This window comes from Aspergillus neoniger (assembly GCF_003184625.1).
Source record: "Aspergillus neoniger CBS 115656 unplaced genomic scaffold BO87scaffold_6, whole genome shotgun sequence".
Taxonomy (NCBI): Eukaryota; Fungi; Ascomycota; class Eurotiomycetes; order Eurotiales; family Aspergillaceae; genus Aspergillus; species Aspergillus neoniger.
The window spans coordinates 53,822-72,756 of NW_020291134.1; the positions used below are offsets into that span (position 1 = coordinate 53,822).

An 18,935-nucleotide genomic window follows, 5' to 3' on the forward strand; every position below is an offset into this window, starting at 1 on the left:
AGTTACTGTTGGTTGCACCGTACCGGACCTTTCCGCAGCTTATCGTGCTTCTCCTTATAAACTCCGAATACAACCACAGCTGAACTGTGAACCTTGACACCAGGCATCACTTTTCAAATTCGCCATCAGCGCAGTTATATATCTGCGTTACCCAGGTCCCTACTTTTTCAGTGATTTGTGTCGTCATCAAGGCCTGGACCACGATCTCTAGTCTCGCAAACTTTGAGATCGGGCCAAATCTCCACCGCGACTCGACTAGTGTCGATATTATTCCATTTTTATACACTTTCGCCTGGTTGCGCTACACCGCCGGTCTTACGCTCGGGATTTAGTGGATCGCCAACCCATCATTTTATCGATGCTTGATCCTATTTGAATGTCCACTGGGCAAAATCTCACAAGCAAGAAAAGGGTCGATTTGACATTGTTCACTCTGGTCAAGTGACAGAGTATTAAGCACACATCTATACACAGTCATCATGGCTCCTCTCGGCGAAACGATCGCTGTGATTGACAAGTCTGGTAAGGTGGTGAGCACGGTACGTATACGATCATACTCCCCGGAACACCGACACACGATACTGACATATGATGGATCATAGAGCAAACACCTGTTCGGCGTGTTCAGTCAAGCCAAGAATGCCTACCGCGAGCGCAAAGCTCAATTTCAGTCGGAACGGAACGCCAAGATTGCCGAGAAGGAGGCACTGAGGGCTCTTGAGAACTACCATATCGATGATGCGCCTTCAGTCGCATCCTCTCGGAGAAGCCGTTCACGATACCACTCAGGCCGCAGCCACTACGCTCGTGAACCCTCGGTCTATGAAGAAGATGTGCGATGGCAGGATCCTTATGCAGACCCATATGCTGTTCGACCAGGCGAAATGGTCCGCCGTCATACTACCCATGACGTCGCCATGCGTGGACCAGAGCGACCAACAACCAGCCGCTCCAAGTCCGATGCTCATGTCGACATGGATCTAGCATACGGCGACTTTCACCCTTCGGCCCTGGAGAAAGTGCCACCACCCCCGGAACCACAAAACCAGCTCCAGAGAATTGAGAACCCGGAACTGAATACTCTTGTGGATCGGGCGCAGTGGCTCTTAGAGGAAGCTGACTGCATGCAACATACCGCGACCGCCACGATCGCACATCTCCAGAAGAACCCAGATGCTATGGCTGCTGTAGCACTCACCTTGGCCGAAATCAGCAACATTGCCACAAAGATGGCGCCGTCCGCGCTCTCGACCCTCAAAGCTGCGGCCCCTACGGTCTTCGCCCTGCTTGCAAGCCCACAATTCTTGATCGCAGCGGGTGTTGGTATCGGAGTCACAATTGTCATGTTTGGTGGCTACAAGATCGTCAAGCAGATCCAAAACGCCACCACCACTACTCCCAACAGCCCCATGAGGGCGGCGGCGGCGGCTCCAGAGGAAGATCCTGGCATGGATGACATGATGGAGTTCAACACAGAATGTCTAAGCACTGTCGAGATGTGGCGGCGCGGCGTAGCAGATGCCGAGGCCGACAGTGTTGGCACATCCGTCGATGGAGAGTTCATCACACCCAAAGCAGCAGCAATGTCAGGCATTGATGTGACTACGGCACGAATGTCACGGGACCCTCGGTTCAAGTTCGACGATGATGACCAGTCGATGGCATCCTCTCGCAGATCTCGTCGGTCACGCAGCCATCGTGAAGGTTCCCGCGCCAACCACCGACCAGAATCGCATGTCAGCTCGAGGGCACCTTCCAAAATTTTCTCTAAAGCGCCATCTAAGGCCCCGTCGAGGGCGCCCTCCTACGCACCTTCCAAGGCCGAGTCCCGTTACTCAGACATGGAGCCGAAGCCGAAGGAGAAGAAGAAGCGATCCAGCCGTTTGCGTCTGATGTTCACTGCTTGATTTACTACGTCTATATATTTTTCTTAACGACAGATCGACAATTTACGACATGTATATAATATTGTATATTCCGGTTTCGGATTACATTGCGACAGGATGGATATTTGCTTGGCGCAATTAGAATTAGCGAAACTTCTTCATTCTTTGACCTACGATCGGTGGTGAATAGTGTCTTTCTCCTCACTATCATTTGACATTATACTGTTGCACATTTGGCGTTTGATACCACTCCTTATGCATGTAGAATGCTTCTGATGTTAATTTTGTTTTCCAAACTGCATATACTTGAATTGTGACAATTTACCATGGGACATTCAGGACAGTGAAAAGTTGATACTGAATATGAAAATTTATAGTATAACTGAGTCTACTTCTATATTTCTTCTCATACATAACTTTTTGAGAGGTTTGCCAGTAACAACTTTTACTCTGAGTGTTATAGTAGCAGAATCATATGCTTTTCATCCACTCATACTACTACCACTATTCACCCTATACGCACCATACAAGTCAAGTATCTTACACGCAACGGTTGAGAATGTTGTTCCATTCTATCATTACGAGTCATCGATACCTTCCATCCTAAATTAATCACTTCCCCGTCAGGGATGGTACGACCGAACATCTTACTTCGGTGTAGTTGTGTATGGGTAGTTTCAATAGATTTACAGTGCTCTGAAGAGCGGAACGAGAAATGACCGGTATGAAACTGCAAAAATCGTTGCTACTATGTAGGTGAATATATAGATATTTATAGGCTGTCAGTAGTAGTGATTATCTCATAAGTGCTACTCCAGACGGGAAAGGAAGCGTAATGATTAATGAGTAGATAGTCATTACTTCTATTATAGTCCGGTTGAGCCACCGATGGTATTGTAAGTGGCTATACAGACTTCTAGTAATAAGAATATAAGCGGTATTCTAGGTTATAAATTACTATGACAACTTATTACTTAGTTGTCCCTTGCAACTCTGCACGGAGTAGTGTATATATATATAGACGAAATCTAGAGAATTGAAGTATCTCATTTATCCGTAGTGGAAAACCTTCTGTTACATTCGATGTGGAAACAATGCGAGATAGAGCTAGTATATGTACACATCATATTTTATTAAACTTCTCTTGATATCATCTGAGTACTAGTACTGTTAAGTATATATTCACTGTCTCTTCTCGGATGTAGTAGACAATTATAGTGACTGTAGGATTCAAATATAGGACTATAATATATCATGAACATGAAAGAAGTCTTCTGCCATTAGAACTCCCTTCAGTATCGGCCAGGATAATTACTACTGCACCATCCCAGCCACCAAACCCTAATGAAATGTAGGTGAGAACGACCTCAATTTTGGATCTGATAGACACGCGTAGTAATCTTGGTCCGCCTAGAGATAAGTTCATGGTTCATGGAACTAAGATACACTAGTATTCGTAGTCTAGTGACAGCAGAATACTAGTGGACAGTGGGGCTACTACATAGTATGTAGTTCGGCTGCTGTTGTTGCCGGTACAGTCATATGTTATTTGTACAGTCAGTGGTTTGGCAAGTCTGCGTATTAGGATGGGATGGATATACGGCGTTTCGAATCTTTCCTCGCTAACATAGTATTTGTGGGTACTGGGTACAATGGTGCCCTGGTTATGAGTTGGGGGTGTGGTGCTACTGGTAGTAGTGCTTGGTATAGTAATATCTTTGTAAGCTTACTCTCTATAGGCTGGCGGTGGCCATCTGTCTTCTTCAAGCAGTAGTATGATCCTGATTATTCCTGCCTTGATGTATTGCATTATAGGCCCCGGTGATTGCCGCATCTAGGTGGACTGCATCAATAATCAATGTAGGCAATAGTCGAATGGAAAGATTCGGTCACAATACAATGTTTACTGGAGGCTGAGGATATTGTTGACATGGCATGTGTTACTCTCTGGGAGACGAACTATGGGCGTCAATAGTTCTGCACCAGCTTTCATGCCAGGAGGATCCGGGAGGAAGACAACCTCCTGCGACGTAGGGGTTCTGGGCAAAGGGCATTATATTGCCTCTGAAGATGAGGAAAGGATCTTTTTGCCATTGACTATAGACTTTCAGCAATAACGATTTCACCTTACCTGCTCCCTGGATAGGGACTTCAGTATAGAATCCGGAGAGTGTGTAAGGATTTGGGGAAGGGGGTTGGTGAGTCTTTATGATACTTATGGTCTATGCAGCAAGTGAGGTTCCCATTGGCTCATGCAAGGACTGATTTGCTTCGTTCCCAAAGACGATCGTCCTTCAGTTGGCGGTTGGTTGTTTACCACGTCATGCCGAGTTCATGAACAAAGCAATGTGCAGGAGATGATTCTGGAAGAGGCATCAACAATAGTATGATTGGTGGGTCGGTGACTATAGACTTTGGGCGGAACAGTCAAGCACGTTTACGCGGCTGTTGTTGTTTCCGCAGCTTGCCGACCGACGCGCTGACGCTGGACGGCAGGGATAGACCTAGTTCTGAATGCAGGTACTGCAAGGTCGTCTATGGTGAGCAAGTCGTTATCTACATGATATCAAAGGGATTCAGCAGGGAGTTGACCCTGTTTACTCCCCCTAGAACCTCGTTATCAATTGTCGAGTCAGATCGCAACATAATGTTTGCGGTCAATCGTCCGATATCGGTCACGTCTTTCGGGCGTTGAGAGCATCTGCAACATACGCAGAACACAAATTCCCAGGTTACACAATCCTCGTATCCGTTGTAGGCAATCTCATCATACTGCCTCATGTAGTAGGCTTCGAGAACAATAGTGCGAAGCTAGAAGGTGCTGGTTATGCGTGGGTTGCGTATGGTATGCACTAGGCAGCTCATCACCTAGCAGTAGTTTCAGCATCGGCTGAGCGTTGCATTTCAGCTCGGCAATCATGTGGTAAGACCGGCAGAGAACAGCACAGCAAGTGTCAGAGAGAGATTTGGGGGGAGGAGAAGAGATGATGATGATCCTGCTACTCAACCCATCGTGTAGATAGTCGAAGTATCAAATTGTAGTCTGAAATAAGGGCATTATGGAAGGGCATTCGGCAATGGGACGGGCAGGCGTTTGCCGCGCGAGGAGGGCGAGAGAAGCGAAGACGGAAACAGTGGAGAAAAGACGGCGTGAACAAACAATGTTGGAAACCGGCAAATGAAGGCGGGCGAACAGCCGGCTTTGCATTCTTTGCACTCCCAAATCACGTCCCGTGATTGGCTCCCCAGGAAAAACCGTTCGGCCATTCGCCCGTTTTGCTGCCTCAGCGCCTTCGCTGGCCTGCCTTGCAGCTCCAGACTCGCACACCATTCCGAGTCAAACACTAAGATCTGTGGTCTTACTAACCTCCTGTACACAATGCAGCGGACTAATTTGACATCATGCGTCCTTAGTATCAGGTGGAGCCTCGCGCCCACCACTTCCGGGGTCGACATGACCCTCGCGGACAGTTGGCTTGCTTCTCCTCCTTTCGCCATTCAGGACCCAATAATGGTCCAATGATGCACTTCTGGTCTGACCTATACTCACCGGGGTTGTGGAGGGCTGGTCTGGTCTTGCTTCCTTCGGTGGAGAAGCGATCTGGGGGGTTCGCGTCCTGCCGTCATTTCCGGCTGGAGGAAGGACAGCCGAAGTTTGAGCCTGGCTCTGGAATTCTTTATCAGGAGCGTGCTTGCCCATCTTGACATTCTCTGTTGTTGCTGTTGCTGTTGTCAGTTTTATCAATCTATCAGTGTTTTCATTGAACTCCCGTACCTGAGTGGCGAACCCTCATTCATCCACGGATATTGTACGGTCCAGATTTGCCCTTAGCCTAGGACCTCCGAATTTTTTCCCCAAATTTTAAATCTTTATTTGCTGGCCCCGGCCCTCTTTTCCGCTTCCTTTATCATCTTTGTTCTGTTTCATTGTAATCCAAACTTTGTCAAACCTTTTGGATTTATTCGCGAATATGGAACAAGCAAAGACTCCTCTGCAGGTGATCGTGGTTGGGTAAGTTCGAACCCTCGTCTCGCCTGAGTCACTATGTATTGTTGCTGACATTATCCTATAGTGCCGGTAGGACTCCTGTCTCATAGACCTGAAAGCGAAAGAAGCATGTGACTAATGAAATCAGGCATTGGCGGCATGGCTGCGGCCCTGACCCTGGGTATGCGAGGACATCATATTACCATCCTCGAGTCCGCTCCCAAGGTGCGTATACCGCTTCATTCTGATACGTCTTGCTGACTGACCTTTCTTAGCTCATGGAAGTTGGTGCTGGTATTCAAGTCTCACCTAATATGCTGACGCTGTTTGACCGTAAGCGCCCCTTACTGCTCCTCTTACTTAACCCCATCTGATGATATGACTCAGGGTGGGGCGTCTCTCCGTTGATCCACGCCCAAGATGTTGCCCTCGAGCACATCCATGTAAGACGGTGGGAGGATGGTAGCATGCTCGGAACCTTGCCCGTGAACAAGACCTACGGCCAACAGACTGTCATTCACCGCGCAGACCTCCACAATGCCCTCATTGAACAGGCGCTGGCGCTGTCGAATGTGGAACTGCGTGTGAACTCAACGGTCACTGGAGTCCAGTTCGACCAGGCCGCAGTGCAATTGGCCAACGGCTCCATCGTTAAAGGAGACATCGTGATCGCGGCTGACGGCATCAAGTCTGCCCTCCGCGATCACTTGCTGGAAGAAGCATCTGTCGCTATCCCTACGGGTGATGCAGCCTACCGGATCATGCTGCCCCGTAGTGCTCTAGAGAACGATCCTGAGCTGAAGGCACTGGTTGATGAGCCACAAGCCACTCGGTGGCTCGGACCTGGCCGTCATATCATCGCTTATCCAGTGCGAAACCATGATTTGTACAACGTTGTCCTGCTTCATCCAGACAGCCATTCTGTCGAGGAGTCGTGGACCACCAAGGGTTCCAAGCAGGCCATGATCGACAACTACAAAGGCTGGGATCGGCGCGTGACGAAGCTTATCGACTTGGTACCGGACGACGAAGTCCTGGAGTGGAAGTTGTGCCTACACGCCCCGCTAAAGACCTGGATCAGGGGTTCCGTCGCTCTCATCGGTGATGCCTGCCACCCAATGCTGTAAGCACCCCTTATGTTATGATAACCTGTCTTGCACTAACGTCCCATAGGCCATATGTCGCTCAAGGTGCCGCCCAGGCCGTCGAAGACGCTGCTGCCCTTGGTGTCCTGCTCTCCACCATCTCTTCCCGTGATGAGATCCCTCTTGCGCTCAAGGCGTATGAGAAATCCCGGAAACCCCGCGCAGACACTGTCCAGCAATCCGGTTCAGAAAACCGCATCACGCTCCACCTGCCCGATGGCCCGGAGCAACGCGCGCGTGATGAGCAGTTCCGCTCCTCCCTGAAGAGCGGATCGAACCCCGACCGGTGGACAGATCTGGAAACGCAGAAGTTCCTCTGGGGCTGGGATGCCGAGAAGGCAGCTCTGGATGCATGGATTGGTAAGTTGCCATCGCCATCCACTCCTACCTCTGGTAAGACATGCTAACAAACCTAGAACTCCACGGCAACTACGTGTCCGAATTGCGGCACCACCTGTGATTTGCGATCTGCAATATGTCGCATGCACATGACAAACACGTTCCTTCTTCAACATGACTGGGATTGATTAACACTTTTAGCCCTGGCGTTCTCATCAACGTTACAATTAGCGATTATCATATACTTTTATGAATAACTGTACATACATACCAACAGGCATATAGAATGCACATATGAACTTTTCTCTCTGCTTTGTTTTCTTTTTCCAAACTGTTGACTTATCGGTACCTGACGAATGATGTGAAGCGGTGCTGGTAATAGATAGGAACTCGTGATGGTTTGTGACCGTTCCAGCTGACAGAGAAAACCAGAAGCAAAAAGTATGATGGAGAACAGGAATTGCTTTTTGGACAAGGAAAGGATTTTGTCACACAGGACAAAAGCACAGAAGAGTAGAAGAGGGGACGATGGAACTTAGACAGGCAGATAAGAACTAAAACGTGACCGATGGTCCGAACAGGGATAGTTAGCCTGACTAGACTATAGCGGATGACTAGTAGTGGCCCGTTATACACAGAGGTAAGAACTCATTCATTGAAGTGGAATGTAATAGATAATAATTACTCCTAGGATGTACATAAGGCCAATTACAAAGTTTGTTATTTGCCATTTACCAGATTCTCTTAGCTACCATCTCGTAGCGTTGGACATGATCCATATTCAGGTCCTCCTTGGTATTCTTGTCTTTCTCTTCTTTGGCCTTCAGCCGACGCAGCCCCTCAGGGTCATCCGCATAGATCCATCGTCGATGGTCATCGTTGACCTCGACTACGCCCCATCCGCCGAATCGTCGGCCGCCTTCAACTGCAAATGCTCGTCCACGGGGTGCTGTTCCGTTGGGTTCATCAGCAGGTGCTGCCGATGGGGCATTGGCTTGAGTTGATGTTTCGCGCAGCTTCATCGCCTTGTATCGAGATCGAGCGTACGCTAGCAGGACCATACCCAAGAGAAGCTTCAGGATTAGGAGGACCACGAAGCCTGTTAAGATGAGGACTATGGTGAAGATGTAGACGGATTGGGCGGGCGATGGCATGGTGTTGGCTAGAAGTTGGCGGAAGAAGGCACCCACGTAGGCGGTTGACGTCGGGATAAAGTTTCGCAGCGTTAATGGAGGAGGTGAGGGCATTGGAGCCGGCACGTACTGGCTGTGGATAGCGGATAGGGTGGTGGCCTCTACTGCTGTGGAGGAGGGTTGTTGAGGAAGCAAGGCAGTAATGAACATCTGGTACGTTTGGACGGAGACTCGGAAGAAGAGGCAAGACAGTGGGATCACCGGCAAACCTAAGCGACGGGTCAGGTTCTGGTCTGCAAAGGCATTGGTGTAGTAGTCCTTCGCCAGAATATCCAGAAACCGTCCGTAGATGGCTGGCCGCGTGTTGTTGAATTTGCCAATGTAGGCATGCTTTAGCCAATCCACTAGCATTTCCGAACCTAAAACGACCAAGAACGGCCCTAGAACCTGTGCGAGAGTCGGCAGGTACGTGTTCACCTGACTGAAGGACGCAATTATTGATGATGGCACAATTGTAAAGGCCTGTGGCAGGATAGATGAGGAGGTCCGGGGAGGAGTCGATAGGGGCGTGCTGTTGGTCCCCGTGGATGTGTAGCCTCCAAGACTGAAGCTCAAGCTACCAAGGGCATTGAATGCTCCAGTCTCAACAAGGTTTCGCGACGCGATGATGGTAAGCATCAACCAGAGCTGGAACCGCTCAACCACGTCTGCACAGAGAAGCTGGAAGAGATTCTCTTTCTCGAATTTCTTGAATACCGTGGATTTAATCTCCACAAACTGGTTTGAAAGCAGCAGGGTAATGAGCGCGTTTGAATACGAATTCACCGCGACATTCAATGTCATCACCTGATAAAAGAGGGCCGTTGCGTGGATGACTGTGTATGCTAATGCCAGCAAGAACAATCCAAATGGTCGGAAGACCTTGCTGCGCCCGTCCGGGCGACGCTCCAGAGCTTCCCGCGAGAATAGGCACTCAAGCACGTCTTGTCCAATGGCAGCGAATAACCGATCGCTGACCTCTAGCACATTATAGATCACATAGAGTTTGATCGCAGCCTGTCCTCGGATCCAGTGATACATTCGACTTGCATCAAAGCGCATCAACACGCAGCAGGTAGATATGATGAGCAGCCCTTTAAGAATGTCAGCCTTGTCATCTGGCATCAAAGCTGACGGGATGCTCTTCTGCCGCCGGTGCTTATGGTGACGCTTGCGCAGTTCTGTGGCCCGATTGCGAGACTCTCGTTCCACTGATCCGTTCTCCTGCTTCTCAGAGGTCGACTTTCCAGGGTCAGCAACCTTCGAAGACTCGTCCGTCGATGATGCTCGGTGTCGTCTCCGCCACACTCGCCCAACACCTTTGAAAATGAAACCTGTCACATAACGAAACTCAACGCCAAGATTGACAGCCCATGACTCCAGAAGAATATACAATGCTTTGATAAAACGAAGAGGAAGAATGGTAAATGTATGCAACCAAGAATCGAGACACGCTAAGATACCAAACCAGAGGACTCGTTCCAATGCGGGAGGCAGCATCAAAAAGTTCATCAGACGTTCAAGTTTGACCCGAGACGATTCATATGGAAAGTCGCTCATTGCGGAGCGGTGAATGTATAGCGGAGACGGTCGACCGGAGGCCAATTCTAATTGTAGGTATGTCGGAACAGACAAGGGAGGGAGAGGAATGGTTGGAGGCATAGGGGACGGTAGAGCAGGCTCAGGGCCAGTGATGTGTGGCGACGGGGTAAGGTGTTTTCCATCAGACTCTCGACTGAGAGAGGCGCGCTCTTGCTTCCCCCGTGATGTCCAAGTTTGTGTCAGTCGTTCACTGGTTGTTGGCATGGTTTGCCGTCGTGAGCTGGGTGTAGATGCAGCCCGAGAGCCTTGCGGCCGAGTCCGAGAAGGTTGCTTAGCTGCCGTGGCAGCAGAGACATCGATGGCTAGATCCTTGCTGGGACGAAGTTTGGGGACGCTGTCGCCGGTTACCTTGTGCTCATTCGGTAGAAGAGTTGCAGATTGGTCAGGCTGCGATGGTGAGATCGCTGCATGCATGCCATCTGATACTGCACGTCGACCGCGATCCGACTCCGGGGGTGCTGCACGATAAGGAATAGACTGAGGGGATGATGTGAGTTCCTGTATCCTGGCCGGAGAAAGCTTAACTACCCGCTCCTGCTCCTTATCTTGGTTCCTGACAGGGGATGTGTTCTGCGACCACCAATGGACGACAGAAGCTACATCGGGACCTTCGAAAACATCCACTAAAGAGGTCCTCGATGTCGTACGATGATCTGCGCTGTCCGAGCCCTCCAACAAGTGTTCGAAGATCATCCCTAGGGCCTGGTCTGAAGGAAGCACTGGCTGACCGCTTTTCTGGTCGCCGTTCACCGTGGGTTGGCTGGGAAACCTATTTAGGTCGTGGTCGCTGACAGGCGCACCAAATCGGTGCGTGGCTTCCTCCTTATTGCTCCGCTCGTGAGCACTCATAGTATCCGATGTTGCGGATCTTTCTTGTTGCATGGTTCGGCTTAATGGACCGTTGGCATGATCCTCCTTATCCTCGCGGTGCGAATCTACCGGTCTGCTTTGCCGAGACTTTCCAACCCCCAAGCTATGACCTTCGCGATCCATGCCGCTCTCATGTTCTCTCTTCCGGGGAGATACTGGGGTTTCCTGTCCGCCCGGCGCGGCCACATGGGTGATCGTGTCTGATACTTGCTGGCTGGGGTGGTCGGGTAGTTCATCCATAATCGATATCAATGACTATTGACCATTATATAGCAGCGCAGATTGGATATTAACACTGATGTCATGATCCGAAACAGCCTCGAGGGATTCGCCGGCGGGGTTGGGGGAAAGGCGAGGCCACGGTGGTAGGGGTGGTTGATAGTGCCGAGCTGACTGACTGCGCAACGCGACCAGCGGACCGAAGATTAAGGGGAATTCGGGATCATGCTGTGGGCAAACTGCGGACTGTCAAACTTGATCAATGAAAATCAGCCCTTGTTAGGAATTGCAGAAATCGAAAGAACTCTTTCGTAGCGACGAAGTTGCTTATCATGAAAACCAGAAAGAGACCCTGGGGGCTTTGCTTGCGATCCCCGGAACCCCAAGGCGGTCAGCGGCCTGTCATCCCCAACCGTCCTTTCTCTCTTCGGATTTAATTCTCTCTAAGGCCGAGATCGATGAAACAGCAAGCGTCATGTCATTCAGTGAGTAGGGAGTAGTGCTATCCACTTATTATCTAACTACAGGTGCGCCTCCCGAGCTTTGTTGCTATCCTTATTTCTCAAGGCCTCATCGTCAAAGGGAACACTCTTCGGTCTAGCAGGCAGATCGAGCATATCCAAAGACACGGCCGGGGTAAATGTATGAGCCCATCGTTTCCACAACTCCCCTGGCATCAGCCCTGCATACTTGGTAAGCAGAAACTCTTTCAGCTCCGGGGTATCCATTGTGTCCAACTTCTGTCGTTTGTGAGTTGTTTCGATAATACTAAATGTGCGCGGCTCGCGAATGTTCTGCACTCGCTCAAACATTAACTGAATCTCCGACTGGGAGAGTGGGCCTGAGCCCGACGCCTGCGACAACGCTGTCATCAAGCCATTTACCACGGCCGCGGCGCTTTCGAAAGCCTGATTACCCCCTTGCGCGGTAATAGGGAGGACCTGTACCGATCCCGCCAACTGGTTAGTCGCGGTACAACACTGGTAGCAAGGGGCCAGGTCTCCTCACCTTGTGGCAAGCGTCTCCAATAGTAATGATCCTTCCCAGGTGCCATTTCTTGTAGACGAACTCTGGCATAGGTGTGTATATCGTGCTCAACTGACGCTTGCAGAGATCGGACAGGCGAACAGTTGGCGTGACCTGGTCATTCCAATGCTCTTGAAGAGTGCGCTGCTTGTCTTCTTCACTGAATCGAGGGATGTCGGCACCATAGTATGTCTGCTTCATTTTCTCCATCAGGAACCAATAGACGCGCCCGGCAGGACCAGCACCCAGCACATATGAGAAGCCTTCATTTGTCACAAATTCAAGTGAGCGACTGGGGAAGCCTGGGACGGGATCAGACATTCCAAAGATACAGCTGTAACTTGCAGCGACCTCTGCATTATACCATATCGGTTAGATACCATCACATCCTATACATGTAAAAAACAAAGGTGGGGGGGGGGGGGGGGCAGGCAGGAAGGTTTGTTCAACTGACTGTCTTCTTCCGCATAATCCTCCCTGAGCCCTAGGCCTTCGGCGTGTCTAACCATTTCCTGCCTCAGCTTGGAATGGGTGCCGTCTGTTCCAACGATGATATCGGCAGAGTACGTTGACCCATCAGTTGTGACGACATCAACACCATTGTCGGTATGCGTGACACTGGCCACACGCTTGCCAGGCAAAACCTTTGATTTGTCCGCAATGTTGTTGTACAAAACCTCCAGGAGAGACTTCCTGTCCATCCACATATAGGTATACCCATGCCTGTCATCCTGGTAAGCATAATCCTTCAACGATTGAGTGAGCAAGCAAGCAAGAGGGACACACTTCGCAATACACGTCTCAGCCAATCCTTCGTCCAGTCCCCAGAGCGTCTCTCCATCAGGCTTCCGAAAGTGAACCTGGTCAGCACCCGCCGAACACTTCTGCAAATCCTCATAACACCCCAACTGTTCAATGATGCGGAGACCATTAGGAGCGAGAGCGATGCCCGCGCCAACAGTAGCCAAGACCTCGGGGTACGCTTCTAGAAGTAGATAGTCAATGTCATGCTTCTCCAGCATAAGTGCCAGAGAGAGTCCGGCGACACCGCCGCCCGCGATGATGACTTTGCACGGTCTGGGAGCCATTGTATATATTTTACTGGTGTAGATAAAATGGTAGTAACAAAGATTGACAAAGAGACCTTACAGAAGCGAACAGCATTAGCTTTATAATCTTTGTACCTCACAAGTACCCATGTCAAACTATACAACTGCACGCAGTGATTGGTACGCTCGCCTAGATCTAGTGGCAAAGCCGTCACTCTTGGTAGCTGTTCGTAACCTCTTAGTGCTTACATGCGGTCGCCTAATCCAAACACCTAACGGTTATTGGCAGTGATTTTCGGAAATTGTAACAAAGAAAAACTCATGCTTTCCACTGTATGGACCTCAACTACGTTACTTGCTAACACCAATGGGATTACCCATTGAGTTGTTGTAATGGTGTTTGCCGAGGCGGGAATGTTACAACTGGAGAAGTTTAAATCCCACAATAGACAAGCTGGACGCCTCAACCCCACTGCGGAAAACATCTCGCTACATCCTTTTGGGCGTCAAGCAAAACATCGTCTACTTAAATTGAACGGTTAAAGGTAACGACTCATCACACTTAACTGATGTGCTGGGTGTTGGAATGGCAATTGTAAAGTGAAATGCTCTCGCAACTTATTACTCCCTATGAATATTCAACGTTTTAGGGTGCATGTTGGTAGCTACTTCCCATCATCTCCGATATCCTGGCTCGCGTGTCCAACTCCGTCGGCGCCTGTTGCATCCTGTGCGGAACATAGCTTTCTTGCACAAGTCCTTTAAACCCCTCTTGAACGTTAGGAGCAGCAGCAGTAGATGCTGTAATTCTCCTGCTCCTTTCCCAAAGCGCCCACACGACAGCCGACACAGCCAGCACTCCCAGGGGCACGCCCACACCAGCTCCTACAGCCGTCGCATTTGAGCTACAGTGCTTCTCACTGCTTGAACAAGTCGCCGAGGTCGCTAGCACTGTCTCGGTGGAAACCGTGGTTGTCGAAGTGGAACTGGCGTTACTAACTTCCGTCACATTCTCCAGCGCGGCCCGCCCGAGAATCATCTCTCCATTGTTTAAAGTGAACGCCGTGTCGCCATCCACGCACTCCGAAGACCCGTTGTTCTTGACCTGAAAGCCGCAGCAGTATTGTGCATCTCCGGAGCTGTCGGTGCCGATTCCGATGATAGGTGCGCCGCCGCTAGGGTTTTTATTTACTGTTTGGTACGCATGTAAGTTGATGCACGGGATAGGTACTAGGTGGTGGAGGGAAGGAAGCGAGACGACTTACCACACTGTGTCGGACAGCCGCTACCCCAGTTTTCGTCTGTACAAGAGCCCCGGAAAAAGACATATGGCTGGGCTCCGACTCCAACGCAGTAGCCATTAGACATGCAGATCGCATCGGAGTCGCAGCAATAGGCCGTGTCAGCGGACGTACAGGGGACGTTATTGGTGGCGACGGACTTGTCGGGGTGGTAGCATGTGCGGGCGGAGGAGAGAGAGATGAAGAGGGTGAGTGTGAGTGTGAAGATGAACATTGTTTTCGCAATTAGATTATAAGAAGCAGTATTATCGTAGGGTTGTAGGATGATTTGTTCGTTCAAGGAGAATGTGTGGCATTTTGGCCAGGAGAGTGCGCAACGCTGTTTACGAGCGGCTGGATGAGTTGATAAATGTTTTGCAGAAATCCCGCCTTGATTGTTGAGGGATCAAACTAGGCTCAGGGATAGTAGTGTTCGTATTTCTTGGCTAGTCCGTTGGTTAGACAAGTGGGTTAAGAGCCTAAGAGGCCTCTATACTAACTCTCGTTGTCCCGCTGGACTAGTCGCGACTTAGAGGGTAACATGAAAATGTGCACCAGCAGCGCTAGTCATTCCTTGGATTGCAGAAGAAACTCTTCGTACTTTGCAAACTCCATCGAGCATTGGGCATAGTCTGAAAATCTTGACGAGGGCCCTATGAAGATTTCAGTGTTGCGTCCAGAATCTGGTGACAAGGCTTAAAATCAAAGTGCAGAGCTAGAAGCTTACTCTAATCGAAACTTCACAATAGTTACCGCGAATAAGGTCGGATGACCCAAATCCTTCGACAACTTTCGCAGTCTTAGCGCGGTCTCGGCTCAAGAGTGGGGGCCACGCAGAGTCATGGTGCGGGTTGCAGTGGCCACATTCACATATCAGGGCTTCATGGGTCCACGCTGCGGTGTATGAAGGACCGCCTGGGTGCGCTCGCCATATTGCCCATGCTCTGCTTTCGTGTGCGGTTGCTGCAAGCCCAACAATATACTTTATTGATTGAAGACCATATTCTCGGTGAGGAGTTCGAGAAGCATCAATATTGAAATAAATCAATTCGAACGGCAGCTGGAGATCGATTAAACGTACTTTGAGGCACTCGTTCGGTGGTCGTCCGAAAGAAGGTGGTCTCCAGGGGAAGATCCCGTAGATCGCTTGCTGTCAATCAGGTGATCCAGCCACGCACCGTACTACTATGGAGGACGGCTTCACTTCCCCTTTTCTGCTTTTGACCTTATTGTCTCCAGTCGGCCGTTGTGATCGAATCCAGGCACGATATCAGTTTTGCGACTTCATAATTTGTCCGGACGTTATGAGCTAGTGTTCTCCATTAACGTCTTTGCATCTCATCTACCATATTAGTGGAACTATTTGCGCCCGTTAATGATGCACGATCGATATATGGTGTAAATCATCGCAACCACTCCCCTGGGTTCATAATGTTGCACAAATCGACTTACTATTGATCTGAGGTTGCACAATTGATCAAACGGCGCCCAAGGATGAGGGAGCGCGCTTTTATATTATTGCCTATAACCTCTGCTAAACAGAGACCGATAGTGAACAGAGAGGGCTGATCATCGTGACTTGGTAATGAAAAGGAGAAATTCGAATCTGATTATTGACAGTAGGCCATCAATAAGGAGCACGCTGCATTGAGGAGAAGATAAGGCTGGTTCGAATGTGGACAGTGAATGCTGACAGGTCTACTGCAGGCCGAGGACGACAAATTCGGCAGAGTCTGATGACTGCTCATGATTCCCCAAGAAGTGGAGTGCGTTGATGACGGATAACGGCTGCCAGCGTTGAAGCAACTGTGGGATAATTACAAGGCGAGAGATGTCTTTGAAGATCGGAACCATGGGCGATGACTACTTGATAAGGACCTTGGCTGGCAATGCTGGGCCCTTGAGACATGATCGCTGGATACTCGTATCAAGGCTCCATACTGGTGAATAAGGAGATGGGGGAATCGGAGAATTAGTAGGCCATCGATTCAAATGGCGCTAACGCGCTCGACGAGCGCAAAAAGGAATTAATAGCTCGCCTATCCCGCCAAACAATGCCACATTGTCCTATTATCAGAGCCACAGCGCGGAGAAATCCAGAAAAATCTTTATCTTCACATTACCAGCTGAAGAACCCGAAAATGAGTCTGAACTGCATGAAAGTGGAGTGGTTCGGCAGTATGAGGATGCATCGCGTCTGGAAGTTGATACATCCGATCCGTGCGGTGCCTGGCAAACCTTATCAGCCACGCGAGATGGTGCTGTGCCACGGATTCAATTGGCTTCGATACTGCCGACTCTTACCAGGTTTTCGGCAACCTGTGAAGCAAGGGCTGCAACGCACAGACTAAGCTGCAACTACCGTTCCTCGTTAGCCTGTTAGTCTATCACTTGGCAGGGGGTTCAACGGTGTCTCAAGTGACTGATACATGTCGAATCCGAGTCCAGAGGGTCCCCCTCTTGGTTGCCTTGGAGTCCCCGCCCTCTCTCCTAGAGGGCGAACCGACGTACGGAGTAAACACCCCTTCGTGATCTTCAGTAGCCTGGGCTCGGTATCTTCGAAAATGGACATACGGTGCTACCTAGTCCCCTCTTCGAACTCCTGGCTGGCCTGTCATTGGCTCTGCCGTAGAACAGGATGTGATGTATAGACACCGAATGTGCAGCCCCATGCAGATCAGGATACATCCAACGTCCCTTAACAACCAGCCCTTCTCCCTACCCAAAAATAGTCCTGTCAGAAAGTACTTAATGAGTTCGTTGGTCTGCAGTTTGCCTCGATTCCAAATACCAACAGCCACGAACTATCAATTACTTGCAGTCATTACCGACCCATACTCTAACCTTGTCTGTGCCCATAATGTCGCTAGAACAAGTGTCAGGTGGAGGCACCGAGGGTGACTTCCAGCACCCCAATGAGAACCTTCGTCGGTCGACCATTATTGCACTTTATTTTGCCTTTATTATGTCCACGGTTGCCGTGGCCCTACGTCTTCTCGCGAGAAAGATCACTGGGTCACGGTTGTACTTGGATGACTATCTTATGATAATAGCTTTGGTATGGTCATCACTTGTATCTTACTTGGGATTCATGCTAACTTGTGCCTCAAGCTCTTCAAATATGGCTGTTCGATCGGTGTCACAATCCGTAAGTTATCCTCACCCAAGGATGCCCACGATATGTCTAACCGTTACAGTTCTATGGAACGGCCTCGGATGTCACATCAACATGATCCCGCAAAAGAACCTGACGGTTTACTTTAAGGTTCGTGTCTACAAATCCCCTTCCCATGATGATCGTTAACCACGAACAGATCGGATGGTCCAATTCCTTCGTTTACACTCTCTGCGTCATGTTCATCAAGCTATCTATCCTGGCAGTCTACAAGCGGCTATTTGCTGCTAGGAGCATGAAAATCGCAGCCAACATCGTTTCCGTAATTGTTGTCCTCTGGGCTGTGAGCATCAGCATCGGCGGTGTTCTGAACTGTGTGCCTGTTCAGAAGTTCTGGGATCGCCCGGTCCCAGGCCACTGCGTCAACACCGTGGGCTACTACTACGGCCAGCAGATCCCCAACATTCTCACAGACGTGGTTCTGCTCATTATGCCGCTGAAAAGCGTCTGGGAACTACCCATCTCCAAGACTCAACGGTTGTTGCTGTCGGGAGTGTTCCTGGTCGGAATTCTGTATGTCCCCCTCCCCTCTGAAAAAGCAAGAAAGTGTCTAGTACTAACCCAACCCAGGACCCTGATCTTCGACATTTTGCGCCTGGTCGCAATGATCCAGCTAACACAAGCCGGTCCAGATATCACCTGTGAGTACATCATCGTGCCTCTACCCATACATCAAAGCGCTAATGAATCCCCTAGACAACCAAGTTCCCGTCGTCGTGTGGACATGTATGGAGGCAGCGGTAGGAATCACAGCGGCATGCATGTCTCACATCCGGCCACTATTCAACGTCAAGCTCTGGTCTCGACTCCGGTACTCCGACCAGGAGCCTGGAAAGGGATCAACCAACTCGTCGGAAGAGGGATTCTCTTCTTCCGACCGAACCCTGTTTGACCCCTGCGGAACCCAGACTACCATCTCCGCTGGCCACGAGGTGCATGCTGAGCATGAGAAGCCTTGAGGTAGTTACTCCTTAACTACTGCTGTCGAGCAATGTCAAAATCTAAGTCTTATTGTCATGTGTGAGGATCAATGTGTTGGTCATGTAATGGCTCTAATCTTTTCTGCTTGTCTTATGTTACGATTGAGGAATCCTTTAATATTCGTGAGATGTATATAGTTAGTGGATTATTAATGCACAATTTTATACCCATATCTTAGTACTTGCTTCTTTGCATATTAGTGT

General features: G+C 49.8%; 7 protein-coding genes across 7 annotated transcripts; 3 read left to right on the forward strand and 4 right to left on the reverse strand.

Moving 5' to 3' along the window:
• Positions 1 to 235: 235 nt before the first annotated feature.
• Positions 236 to 1,912, forward strand: BO87DRAFT_204456 (uncharacterized protein). Its single transcript, XM_025618575.1, has 2 exons — positions 236 to 539; positions 603 to 1,912. The coding sequence occupies exons 1-2, from the start codon at positions 480 to 482 to the stop codon at positions 1,905 to 1,907; spliced, it is 1,365 nt and encodes a 454-aa protein (XP_025482731.1). The 5' UTR covers positions 236 to 479; the 3' UTR covers positions 1,908 to 1,912.
• A 3,031-nt stretch (positions 1,913 to 4,943) lies between these two features.
• BO87DRAFT_301864 (uncharacterized protein) lies at positions 4,944 to 5,586 on the reverse strand (the record flags this gene model as incomplete). The annotated part of the gene is made up of 2 exons (XM_025619181.1): positions 4,944 to 5,230; positions 5,325 to 5,586. 2 exons carry the CDS (start codon positions 5,584 to 5,586, stop codon positions 4,944 to 4,946), a joined length of 549 nt encoding a protein of 182 aa, XP_025482732.1.
• A 426-nt stretch (positions 5,587 to 6,012) lies between these two features.
• On the forward strand, positions 6,013 to 7,479 carry BO87DRAFT_302000 (putative salicylate hydroxylase; the record flags this gene model as incomplete). Its single annotated transcript, XM_025619185.1, has 5 exons — positions 6,013 to 6,099; positions 6,150 to 6,207; positions 6,262 to 6,997; positions 7,048 to 7,379; positions 7,436 to 7,479. The coding sequence occupies 5 exons, from the start codon at positions 6,013 to 6,015 to the stop codon at positions 7,477 to 7,479; spliced, it is 1,257 nt and encodes a 418-aa protein (XP_025482733.1).
• A 584-nt stretch (positions 7,480 to 8,063) lies between these two features.
• BO87DRAFT_373689 (TAPT1 family protein) lies at positions 8,064 to 11,531 on the reverse strand. The gene has a single exon (XM_025622609.1). The coding sequence runs from the start codon at positions 11,240 to 11,242 to the stop codon at positions 8,090 to 8,092; it is 3,153 nt and encodes a 1,050-aa protein (XP_025482734.1). The 5' UTR covers positions 11,243 to 11,531; the 3' UTR covers positions 8,064 to 8,089.
• Positions 11,532 to 11,690: 159 nt separating this feature from the next.
• BO87DRAFT_456347 (FAD-dependent oxidoreductase) lies at positions 11,691 to 13,369 on the reverse strand. Its single transcript, XM_025628716.1, has 4 exons — positions 13,034 to 13,369; positions 12,702 to 12,970; positions 12,230 to 12,600; positions 11,691 to 12,162 (listed from the first exon to the last, which is right to left on the reverse strand). The coding sequence occupies exons 1-4, from the start codon at positions 13,333 to 13,335 to the stop codon at positions 11,743 to 11,745; spliced, it is 1,362 nt and encodes a 453-aa protein (XP_025482735.1). The 5' UTR covers positions 13,336 to 13,369; the 3' UTR covers positions 11,691 to 11,742.
• Positions 13,370 to 13,801: 432 nt separating this feature from the next.
• Positions 13,802 to 15,090, reverse strand: BO87DRAFT_373691 (uncharacterized protein). The gene is made up of 2 exons (XM_025622610.1): positions 14,562 to 15,090; positions 13,802 to 14,487 (listed from the first exon to the last, which is right to left on the reverse strand). Exons 1-2 carry the CDS (start codon positions 14,809 to 14,811, stop codon positions 13,943 to 13,945), a joined length of 795 nt encoding a protein of 264 aa, XP_025482736.1. The 5' UTR covers positions 14,812 to 15,090; the 3' UTR covers positions 13,802 to 13,942.
• Positions 15,091 to 17,436: 2,346 nt separating this feature from the next.
• BO87DRAFT_301676 (uncharacterized protein) lies at positions 17,437 to 18,710 on the forward strand (the record flags this gene model as incomplete). The annotated part of the gene is made up of 6 exons (XM_025619172.1): positions 17,437 to 17,634; positions 17,688 to 17,724; positions 17,774 to 17,841; positions 17,891 to 18,264; positions 18,322 to 18,392; positions 18,448 to 18,710. 6 exons carry the CDS (start codon positions 17,437 to 17,439, stop codon positions 18,708 to 18,710), a joined length of 1,011 nt encoding a protein of 336 aa, XP_025482737.1.
• Positions 18,711 to 18,935: the final 225 nt, after the last annotated feature.